Raw genomic sequence first — 11,695 nt, 5'->3', positions numbered from 1 at the left:
ATGAAACCTGTGGTATTTTATATGTTGCTTGTGATGATTTCATTAATCTTAAAATATACCGGTTCAGTATTTTAATGGTGTTAATAGGTGATATGAATACATAAGGAGATTTTTCTACAGTGGAACATGTTTTTTTCAGCTCAAAAAATAAAACGGTGAAAATCATTTTTGTGGTTGGAATTTTGAGGACCGATGTGCACCGTCCGACACGTTGAATGGCTGCGAATGTACTCTACTCGACACAGCACACGGCGTTATCCTCAAAAGAATCCGCTCACCGTCGCCACCTGCTCCCGTCCTCAGCATGGCCGCCCTCCGCCCCGCCCCCCGCGCCGCCATCGGCGACCGCGGGCCGGCCGCGGTCTGCCGCGGATCCCGCCGGCCCTCGTACCTCTCCTCCCCGTCCCCGTGCTGGCAGCAGGTTCTACAACCCTCCTATCCATTTCTATCCCCCTGTTCTCGGCGTGGCCTCGACGAGGAGAGTCTGGGTTCAATCAGAGGAAACTGATTGATTGGTGCTCTTTGTGAGTGTTTAGTGGGTATTTTCCAGCGCTGCTGGTTCCCGTGCCTGAAAACGTCCTTGGATTTTAATCTAACCTTGGGTAGATGGACAGATGATCCCGAATTGAGGTGCCGGGCTATCTTGCGATTGGTTCCCCTTTGTCCGGGAAGGAGTTTGGTGCTTGAATTTGATTAGCGTTGCCGATTCTCTGGGCTCTTGCCGATTGGTTCAGATGTGCCAACAGGCTCAGTAAACCAGTGACCGGTACGGCGGGAATTAGTGAAAATAATACTACTGCTGAAGTAGGCAATTTGAAATACTGCTGGAGTACTAGAATAACAAGATTGATCTTATCTTAAGTTGGAGCCAAAGCACGTACCTGTACGAAAACTACTCAAATTATTAAGTTCTGCGCTCTCCAACTCACAGACATACATGGATTTTTTGTTTTTTTTTTGCCTGCTTGCCATCGCCCTGTGCCCTGCTCGTTCGACGCTGGCGCCACCTGAAGTTTTATCAGACTCCTTGTTTTGTTGGCCTGCGTGCCATCTTGCCTTACCAGTTGGCTGTACTTGGCTTAATTACGTTAAACTCTTTAACTCTGTCGTTTGTTCGATGACCGTGCTAGTCTGGCTTTATTTATAAAGCTGGGCGATATGCCTTTTCTCTAAAAAAAAAGGTTGACAATGCCAGAAGATGTCAATTTTTGGCAAAGATTGTGGTGATTTCGTTTGTTTCAAATTGCCACCATCCTATGGGATTGTCAATCCAGTTGGAGGCCAAATTTCCTGGGTTTGGCAACTTCTTTGGCAAGCCAATCTGGGGCATCAAAACCAAGCATGCATTTAATTCTTACTGACTTTAAGTTGATTCATCTCTTATATTAGTTTAAAATCGACAGTAAATTATACATGTGCAGGACTTGTGATCACAGATTTATCAACTTTATAAATTGCAGGGAGATATGTTGAACCGGAGATCCAAATGCACTAGCAGAAAGCTACTGACTACTGTTACTGGTGCAAAGGGTGATGAATCTGAATTTGATAGCGTCAATGCACCACTTGAGCCCCAAACTTGGGAAGGGAGCTTCTTGTGTGGCTTATTGAAGAACCAGCCTCAAATTTTTCTAGTAGCTGCAGCAAGGCAACTTCAGCAACTGTCTATTCAAAGGAAAGACACACTGACCCGCTGGGAACATAGTATCGGTTCTCCCGAGGACTGTCTTCACAGGTTAGTATTATCTGCCTGTCCATTTTGGAAAAAAATGTTCTCAGGCTTTCAGCCTCTGAAGAGTCTACTGTTGCTGCCTTTGATTTGTTTTCAATGTTTTTGTGTACATGTTTCCAACATTTCTGAAAACAGACCATAATGCACTCTTGTATAAGAATGACAAACTCATTAGTTCGACATGGCCTCATAGCACCTGGAGCGTAATATGAGTGTTTTAGCTTGTAAGTGAGGCTGAAATCCAAAACAAGAAAGGGTATCACCAGAGGTCTGGTGGGAACATAAACCTGGACAGGCTAACGTGTTCCCTGGTATCAGTGTGGACAAGATATGGGCCATTGTTAGTATATCTAAATGAAAGAATAAGGGCAGTAGAGTCCTATATTCAATCCGGGATTCCCTTCCATGTTTGCCATGTGTTTATTCATGACCTACATATGTCAGATTTTAACTTTTTTTAGAGAGACCGTCAGATTTAACTGAATCTGTTAATGTAGCTGGTGCAGTGTTGGATTCCTGACATAGCAAACATTGTCAACCTGATTTTTATTTTGTTCTTTTCACTTGTGTTACTGTATTATATTTTCCTGGATAACTAAGCATATTGTCTGGAACCGTTACAAATAGGAGAATTGCTGAAATGAAGGAGCAGGAGTGCAGGACTGCTATTGAGGACGTCATGTACATGTTGATTGTTCATAAATATTCCAAGATTGAGGTTCCGATGGTTCCGAATCTATCAAAAATCATCAATAATAGAAGATTACATATATGGCCACCAAGGGAGGCAGATCTTGAATCCATTCATGGATCTGAGGTGCTATGTCAAATTAGGGAGCACTTGACTAGCATTATCAGATGGGTGCACAGGAATGGCCCCAAGATCAATCGCTCAACACTTCGGGTCAAAAGACTGCAATTAGCTCGGATCTATTCTGCTTCAATAATGTATGGATACTTCCTCAAGTCTGTCACTCTAAGGCATCGTTTGGACTTGACTCTTGCTCGGTCACAAGAATGTTCACAACCGATTCAGCTTCTCAATGCTCAACTTGCAACTACCCGTAAAAAGGAACATCAAGAGGCCTTTGGCGGTTCCGTGGAAACGGTTTCTTCTTCGAAACCAAGTTCTGTTGTTGATCCTCATGACCTGAAGAGTTACATGATGGGCTTCGACCCAAAGACCTTGGAGTTATGCGCGAAGCTGCGGACTAACGAGGCTTGTAATCTCATCGAGAAGCACAGCTGGGCACTCTTTGGAGAAAAGATGGGCTCCACGGAGATTGACGAGGCGGTGATACTTGATCCAGCATCCCTAAAAAGGCTGCTGCTTGAAGCCATTGCATTCGGTTCCTTCCTTTGGGATACCGAAGACTATGTTGATGAGATATACAAGTTGCAGGACAGCTGAAAATTGATCTCCAGAAGATACCTGAGCAGTGTAGATACGGAGCTCGCTGGAAGAAGAGTTTGCAGAAGATTCCTGAGACCTTGTATATATTTTAGGAAATTACCTTCTTCTTTTCTGCGCATGTAAATCTTGACCTTGCAGGTGCTAAAATATGTAGCCTTTTTTCTGATATAAAAACCTTGCAGGCACTAAAAAAAGATCTACTTATGACCTTGTTGTATAAATGGTGCCAGTAAGCATATGCCCATTTTGGCATTCGCTTGCATTCTGTAATCTGTAATACGGTGTAGTGATACACTCGTGCATCTTCAGATGTAAGAAGATTTTGTTTAGTACAAAGTGTGAAAGTCCATTTGACCATGGCTCAAAGCTTTGATTGATGAATTGATCTCCAGCCAACTAGTGCGATAACCTTAAGGGGAGGAGCCACACACCAATATTCGCTCCCTGATCAGGGGCATCCGAACCTACCTGCGATTGGATGATGGGAAGGCCGTCTCCAGTCACCTGACAGTGATGGGCGACCCGAAGGGTGCTGGTACCTGCCACGATCGTCTACACCGACCATTTGTCACGCCTGTGACTGAGCAGACAAGGGACCTCGCTTCGACTCCGGAAATGGCCTCACCCATTGCCCCTATGGTCTCAACACTCTCTCTGTTATATGCAATTAGGTGCTCCAATTCTAGGATTGCAGTCTAATCAAGTTAAGCCTAAGGATTATTCCTAACAATGGTATAAAACCTGTGACCAAGCTTAATTAATAAACTTCAGTTGTGTCTCAGCTATTCCATAAACTCCAGTTAACTGCTCATAGAAAGAAATAAAAAATAGCGAACATGATTTAAATGGTTACATGTTACTTCTCAGCCTTCTGCACATTTGCTTAGACTGTCAATAGATACACCAACACAGAAACTCAATACAGTTGAAAATTTGAAGCATCAGAATGCATATAATCATTCACCACAGGCATGTCCAGCACATTTATTCTCTCCCAGAGATTTGCTTAATAAAAAGAAGGGTTATACCTTACATCTTGAATATTTTGTGTCTAGTTTCCAATTGTGCTCTACCATGGTCTCAACACATAAATCATAGTCAGCCAAACAGATCAATGCTTGTTAGAGATGCAACTGAAATAAACCACTTTCACAGCTTGAGAAACAAGCCAGCTGGGAAGAGAATTGTTTAGTAGTACAAACTGTGTACATTGGAGACAAGATTCTAATGACTTGATGAAAGAAAAAAGATTCTTAGATCATGCTACAACAACAAGTTAGATCACTTTCAAAGCCTTTAGCAAGTTAGATCACCATACTATTCTTTTTGGGCAAGAACTCAATTCAACATATTACCGGTATCGTGCTTCCTTCCCTGTTTTGCCAGCTGAAGGACTGAAGTCAGAGAGAACGTTCTCTGCTCAAGCCACTGGCTGAGCATCCGAGGATTCAGCAGGCTGCTTATCTTTCTCACTCGGTCTCCGCTTCATCGTTCTCCTGACTTCTGCCTCCTTCTTGTCAACAAACTCTATCAGCTCTCTGAAGCTGCCAAGCCGTGACGGTCTTCGCTGCCTTTCGACAGCATCGGTGGTGGCGGCAACATCAGCTGCACTGGGTTCAGCAGCAGCTTCAGAGCTGGAGTAATGGCTATACTGCCAGCAAACCCGTATGAAGAATACCACCAGAGCCAAGAGGCATATCAGGGCGCACACGAGGAAAAGGCCCCAGAAGCTTCTGAGACCAAGGCTGGTTGCTGCCACCTCACTGTCATCAGAGGAGCAGCTCGGCCTCGTGAACCACTCGTCGTGGATCCTCTGGAGCTGGCCACTCTCTGAAAGTTGAAGGATGGCCGTCGATAAGTCCGCGGCGAGGGGGGAGTCTCTCTGGAATGCCTGCAAAAAAGAAGAAGATAATGGAGAAGAATAAATAGTTTCCCTGACAATGAGATGAAATGACGATGAGTGACCAAGAGAAAGTTATTAGAGTAAGGAAGATGATGAACGTACAAAGCCCCATCCCTCCTTTGTGAACTCCCGTCCCACTATTCTGAAATCGCAGTGGTATGACAGGAAGATCTCAACATATGGCATCTCATCGACGATTGCAGCGACACCACCGTCTTCTGACCCACGTGTAAGGGCGTCGGCATACTCCTTAATCGTATTTAGCGCTACTAAGCGAGACTCCGGAATACTGAGCTCTTCGACCAGGTAGTTTTTGGTGAATTTTCCAGCCTGGTATCCAATAGGTAAACCACTTGAAATCAGATTGTCGATCCCGGTTATTCCTGTGGATAGCTGTTGGACTGTGAGGATTGACGTCAAGCTAGCAGTATAGCTCGAATTGATTATCAGCACAACGAACAACCATATGATCAACACGAACCGCCCAAGCGCGCTCCCGGTGTTCTGCCCTGAAGTGAGTTTCATGTCAACATGTTTCCGTCCACAACATGGGAAGCACCATGGATGAGTAAAGCATAATATCATGTGATGGATCTAATGTACTTACTGTGTGAGAAGAACATTGTTGAGAAGCTAAACCTGAAATATTATAAGAATGAAATGTCAGTCAATTCTTTCCTAACATATAACATTTACAAAATCACCAACAAAACAAGTACAGTAGTACATTACACTCTGCCTCATGAATTATAAACTCAAGCCAGACTTGGTAGGGTAGGATAGAATACATCCTAAGTAGCGACAGAAGCTCACCAAATTATTGTTATAATTTGTCTCCGCGGAGAGCCTCGAAACTCCTCATTGGTCCGATGTTCAAGAATCCAAACAACTATCCCCACGAAAATAAAAAGAGCGCCTGTTACACACCACATCTCCAGCGTGAAGGGTTTCAGGAAAGCCCAGGCACTCGAAGCTGCTCTTTGCACCGGCGCTACTATCACAAGCCCTGACTCAATATAAGGCTGTGTGAATTCTGCCATCTTTGTTCTGTTTCTCACAATAGCAAAGTCTCCTACAGCTGCATCAAGGGACTAGTGAAAATGAAACAGATCAGAGGACTGGTAACAAAATGGTTAAAGACATGCACCGGAACAAAGAATGAGATCGAGCATACATTGTCAGCAACCATACTAATAATGTCGTCGTAGTTAGGGTTCTTTCTACCATCCCCGATTGTTATGAACTGGCAAGGAACCGGGTAAGGAAGCAGTTTGATAGCCGCGTTGAATATGTCGACGCAATAGCCAGTCACATGATCAGAGCCCCTGTCACCTGCCACTAACTCCTTGAAGCTCGCCTTGATCGGAACACCGACGCGCAGAGGCTGACCATTGTTCGGGAAAACCCACCCCTTAGGTGTAGTGGTGGAATCACCCGGCCAGACGACATTGTAGAGCCGTTGGGCAACTGAAGAAGCATTCGGTGGCTTCTGATACAAAGTTTCAGGAGCAGCCACAGAGAGGTCTGAGTAGTTGGACCAGTAGCCAATCAACCGGGAGCCAGAACCACCCACATTAAGGATATCATACGCTGGGCGTACCAGATTGCGGTCCGAATTAAATCGGACCGGACCAGTTAGGCCCGTGAAATTCGTGAGCAGAAGCTGCTGCAGCATTTGCTCACCACCATCAAATACCTTGAGAGTTGACAGCTGCAAAGTACTATCATTTGAACTGTGCAGCTTTGGATCTGTAGAGAAGTTGACCTGCTGCCCATTATCAAGAAATTTATCGATGCCGCGAGCAACAGCCCAGACCGAGTCGTATGCATAGAAACCATATGAATTCAAACCAGAAGTAATGCCTCTGCTACGAGCAGCATTGTTCCATTTGGTTATGAACTTGTCCTTGGCATCAGATTCAGGAGTGTGCTGACGAAGAACAATCAGTCCCTGAATATGACTCATATCTTTAAGATCTCCAGACGCCGAGGAATCCAGGACAGCGGCTAGCCAGTCAGTTACTATCCAGACATAGCCATTGGCCATCATCTGGAGCTTGTTGGCAACAGAAAATATCCTCATCCCTGTGTCAGGATTGGCATGCACAACCATGACCCTTGATTCCATCATATTTGCTCTGAACAACACATCATTGATCACCTCTGTGTTTGAGTTCGGAGGAATGGCTGCTTTATGTGAAATCTTCGCCCTCTTTGCTGCAAGTGCGTCGCCGAGGGCTGACACGCCGCCGCGTCCATAATCATCATCAACAAATATAGCAGTCACCTCTTTCCACTGATAGTAATCAACAATGCTGGCAACAGCATTCATTTGGAAGAGGTCATTTATGGTTGTCCTTATGAAGTAAGGATACTCTGACGCGGAAAGCGTTGGATCAGTGGCCGCAAATGATAGAAGAGGAACATGTAGCTCGTTAACAACATGGGAGATGACATGGCCTATACCAGATGACTGTGGGCCAATAACAGCAACTACATTTTTCTCCATTAGCTCCAATGCTGCAACCAAGTAGAAAAAATTGTGAATCTGTTCGTGGACTATCCAACAGAGCAGCAGCTACATCTGATAAATTGAAGCTAAGTTTTCGCATCCGTAAGTGTTAATTCTGCTCAAAAGTTAGGATCTACAAATGGTAAGCAAACTTTGTTGTCTGAAAGAAACAGAGAAACTAGTGCTGCTTCAAACAAAGAGGAACAGCCTCCGATAAATCTGTTTATTCTGATGGTCACACATGACACAAAGAAGAAAAGGAAAAAGGGATCTTGCATGAGAATAAAGTGAAGAACTGGATTCCCCATAATAGGTGAGACACGTTTCTTGCAACATACGGAATAGTATAAAGCAAGTTCATAAGTTATGCCATTTGTGGTACCAGTGCACCGGCATGCTTTTTGTCTTTTTCTCTTCTATTTCCAAAGAGAGAGTGGTTATTAAAACTCTTAAGAAAGGACAATGCCATCATAAGGTCGAGCGAACAGTTGGTCTCTCTGTTTCCAGTTTAAACATTATCAAATCATCTCATAAGGCATGAGGCAGGCAATTATTGTAGTTAAACTGTAGTACAAATAATGGGCAAGAGCCAAGAGGTCACCTTGACCTTAGTTCAGACAGATATAAATACAGTAAACCAATGATAGACTGGAACTGAATTGAATATTTCTTGCTGGTCTACATTTAGGTCCTATATAAAAACTGAAACTGTACAAGCAATTGTCTAACCCAAAAGGAAATGCCACTGAAACTGCACAAGCAATTGCAGAATAATTCCCGGGGATAAAAACGGATGAAGAGAGTACTTCATGACTAATAAAAAGACGCCGTACTGCAAAAGTGGAAAGCAAAGCTGCCAAGCAAGGCTAGCAACCACTACTCCCAACGTGCAACTTATCTGGCATTCTGAATCAAAGCAGCGACAACCACTTTGGTTTTTCTAAGGGTTTGCAGATTGCAGCTGCAGATCAATAATTTACAGATCGGTAGGGCTACATCAGCAGTCGTTCGTATGGTCACAGTATTCGAAACCATTGCACTTCGCTGCTCGAAGGTGAATCTTTCCACTCGAAATTACTGTAATTTCAGGCAGCTCTTGAGGTCGACATGAACATGAGCATTGAGCAAGTGAGAGATTCAGAGAGGGGGAGGCTGGGAGCAGCAAGCATACCTTCGATGGTCCCGACGAAGCCGCTGCAGTTGGTGTCCTGCGCGATGAGGCTGAGCCGGGTGCCGGCGAGCACCGTGCGGTCCGCGTTGACGTCGTCGACGGCGAGCTCGATGGCGAGCCGCGCCGCGCGGCCAATGACGGAGTCGTAGGTGAAGAGCGCGCCCACGGCGACCTCGCTCGGACGCGGCCCGGCCCCCGCCGCGGTGACCGCCCTCGCCGCGGCGGCGAGCAAGGCCAGGAGCAGCGGCATCAGCTGGAGCGCGCCCATTGGCCTAATCCACGAGCTTCCCCGTCCCTGTCTGTCTGTTCTGTCTGTGTGTGTCCGTCGCGCCACAGCACAGCAGCGTGGGTGTTTGCTTGGCAGTTCCTACATGTGCATCACGCACGCAGCGCAAGTCACGTGACAAATTTGTGACCCCTTTATTCCCTTTCAGCACTGCTCAAAACATTTTGTCACTAGATAGGTGCCCTGTTTGTTTCAGAACTCACAAAGACTTTTTTTTATTCTCAACTAAAAACTCTCTAGTCCCTATCCGTTTGTTTACATGGACTAAGACCCTGTTTTTTAAAAAGTCCTAGGACTTTTTTTTAGTCCTAACTAAAATGTCTCTAGTCCCTATCCGTTTCTTTCCAGGAAGTAAACAGGGACTAGAGGTCATTAAATGACATGCAAAAAGATCATGTTACCCCTACTAATGTGTTACTCCCTCCGTTCCTAAATATAAGACCTTTTAGAGATTGTACTATAAACTACATACGGATGTACATAGACATATTTTAGAGTATAGATTCACTCATTTTGCTACGTATGTAGTCTTCTAGTCAAATACCTAAAAGGTCTTATATTTTGAAACGGAGGGGGTAGAAGTTATTAAATGGCATGTTAAAAGTAGGGGCACTGTTGGAAAAGGTGTCAAAAAGTCCCTCCCATAAGGACTTCTTCCCTTAGTCTCAAATACCCTCCTTTTAGTCCCTAAAAGTCCCTCTTGTTTCTTTTACATGGGACTAAAACAGATTTTTTTAGTCCCTAGAGCAAAAAGTCCCTGTAAAGAAACACCCCCTAAACAGGGACTAAAGGTCATTAAATGACATGCAAAAAGACCATGTTACCCCTAGTAATGTACTAGAAGTTATTAAATGACATGCTAAAAGTAGGGAAACTGTTGAAAAAAGTCCTAAAAAGACCCTTTCATAGGGACTTCTTCCTTTAGTCCCAAATACCCCCTTTTAGTCCCTAAAAGTCTCTCATGTTTGTTTCACATGAGACTAAAAGGGGATTTTTTTTAGTCCCTACACCAAAAAGTTCCTTGAAACAAACACCCCCAGCGTCCTACTGTTGTTGTGTTGTAAAGAGAGAGGTGGGTTGGGGGCCTTGATCTGCTCATAGATCCCTATTTCCCAGCTCCAAGCGTTAAGCTTTCAAAAAAGGAAAAAAACAACCTTATTAGGACAAATGATGTTCTTCAGATCGAAAATGACTCCTTTTTATACAAGGGCATAATAAATGACTGCTACCCAGCATACAATCTTAATCTTATTGTTACGCACTAGCAAAAGAAACCACGCGTGGCAATGGAAAAAAAGAAAATACCGTAATCATCTTAACCCGATAACCATGAGCCAAGACCCCAACAAGTCCACATCCTTCCTTTCGACATGACATCGCATCCGTGTTGCTATTTATCCTCCTTCTCACTCTCGCCGACGGTGGCCTCACACTATACGTTTGAATGTTATCAATCCTAAGGTATCTTTCTTTCGGCATTAGATTTGGCAGGATATGAAAAAACATGTCTGATGTAGTTTTTTTCATGTGAGGTTTTTGCTAGTCTTTCGTCTCCAATCCTGGTCTTGCTGAGGTGTTCTTTTTTAATCCGGATCGATACGGATATGAAAGAAACACGAATGATGCGGTATTGATTAAAGTTGCATCATAAATAATATTTTAAAAATGTTTAAACGTAAAATAACATCATATTCAGATTCTACACATTCTCTAATCAAATTTATATATAACATGCTAAATTTGAAGTTAGGGTTTAAAAGATATGGGTACACTTTAAAATCATTTCATATGGACTGCGGGTTGATATATAAATCAAATAACATACTAAAATACACTTTGGTGCTTACAAGTTGCCATTGATGTTTACTTTCGTGCCTGAACTTGAAAAGTACACCGAAATGATACTAAAACTTGACAATATGATTCAACTACATATGTGTTGCTGAGTAGACACACCAACAAGGGGGGGGGCACTTACAGTACGAGACAGACTAGATTACATAGTGTTTTTTTAGAGCAGCTTGCATTGTGTTTTGACTCAATGACCATATACAAGACTCAATGACCCCGGGATTTATTGTGCTGCAGACTACAGTCATTGCGTCCCCTTTTTCCACATGTTACTTATTTTCCTGTTTTAGAAATTATAAAAAATACGTAAACTATAATCACAATAAAAAATGAATATTCAACATATGATAATATTATATTATGTCATATTTATAATACATAATATCATAAATTAGTATCATAGACGATCTCATTTATTGAATGTGTGACACATATAGTATAACATTCAATATGATACGATATCTATCTTATTCAAACCCCTCTCGCTTCTTTAGTTGTCTGTTACATCAACATATTTGCTAGTCCCAAGCGAATGTTACTAACTAAATTACCCCACAATGTCTAGCCTAAATATTTATGTAACTAAAATCATATTAAAGAATTATAAAATGTTTTCATAATTATTCAAAGCATTCACATATTTAATAACGTATTTTTAAATTTTGAAAGTGTTATATTTTCAAATTTTTAATTTAATTTTCATGTTTTTGAGTAATATTATGTGTTCCTCTTTTTAAATGTTAGTTTTTTCCTTTTTACATGGTCCTTTCACATGTGAGATTTTTTTATTCTTTAGAAAATTGTAAAAATTATGTAAATTATTACA

At 42.8% G+C, this 11,695-nt stretch overlaps 2 protein-coding genes across 3 annotated transcripts; one reads left to right on the top strand and one right to left on the bottom strand.

The window, feature by feature from the left end:
• Positions 1-216: 216 nt before the first annotated feature.
• On the top strand, positions 217-3,495 carry LOC123450016 (UV-B-induced protein At3g17800, chloroplastic-like). The gene is made up of 3 exons (XM_045127415.1): positions 217-421; positions 1,461-1,735; positions 2,360-3,495. Exons 1-3 carry the CDS (start codon positions 305-307, stop codon positions 3,141-3,143), a joined length of 1,176 nt encoding a protein of 391 aa, XP_044983350.1. The 5' UTR covers positions 217-304; the 3' UTR covers positions 3,144-3,495.
• Positions 3,496-4,274: 779 nt separating this feature from the next.
• LOC123450000 (glutamate receptor 3.5-like) lies at positions 4,275-9,162 on the bottom strand. Of its 2 annotated transcripts, XM_045127397.1 has the most exons (6): positions 8,733-9,116; positions 6,224-7,569; positions 5,863-6,140; positions 5,657-5,688; positions 5,152-5,558; positions 4,275-5,037 (listed from the first exon to the last, which is right to left on the bottom strand). In XM_045127397.1, exons 1-6 carry the CDS (start codon positions 8,998-9,000, stop codon positions 4,567-4,569), a joined length of 2,802 nt encoding a protein of 933 aa, XP_044983332.1. In that variant the 5' UTR covers positions 9,001-9,116; the 3' UTR covers positions 4,275-4,566. The 2 variants fall into 2 exon arrangements, with proteins under 2 accessions (XP_044983332.1, XP_044983340.1); XM_045127405.1 differs by lacking the exon at positions 4,275-5,037 and having other exon boundaries at positions 5,471-5,553; positions 8,733-9,162.
• Between the last annotated feature and the right edge of the window lie 2,533 nt (positions 9,163-11,695).

Source organism: Hordeum vulgare, chromosome 1H (assembly GCF_904849725.1).
Source record: "Hordeum vulgare subsp. vulgare chromosome 1H, MorexV3_pseudomolecules_assembly, whole genome shotgun sequence".
NCBI lineage: Eukaryota > Viridiplantae > Streptophyta > Magnoliopsida > Poales > Poaceae > Hordeum > Hordeum vulgare.
This window is presented reverse-complemented; position numbering and strand designations above follow the sequence as displayed.

Excerpts from the sequence above, each read along its gene's own strand:
- LOC123450016 (XM_045127415.1), top strand. The coding sequence starts at position 305 with ATGGCCGCCCTCCGCCCCGCCCCCCGCGCCGCCATCGGCGACCGCGGG. Across the intron at positions 422-1,460 it reads CGTCCCCGTGCTGGCAGCAG|GGAGATATGTTGAACCGGAG; the intron begins GTTCTACAACCC and ends TATAAATTGCAG. Across the intron at positions 1,736-2,359 it reads CCCGAGGACTGTCTTCACAG|GAGAATTGCTGAAATGAAGG; the intron begins GTTAGTATTATC and ends CGTTACAAATAG.
- LOC123450000 (XM_045127397.1), bottom strand. The coding sequence starts at position 9,000 with ATGGGCGCGCTCCAGCTGATGCCGCTGCTCCTGGCCTTGCTCGCCGCC. Across the intron at positions 5,689-5,862 it reads CAAATTATAACAATAATTTG|GTTTAGCTTCTCAACAATGT; the intron begins GTGAGCTTCTGT and ends ATAATATTTCAG. Across the intron at positions 5,559-5,656 it reads AACAATGTTCTTCTCACACA|GGCAGAACACCGGGAGCGCG; the intron begins GTAAGTACATTA and ends AACTCACTTCAG.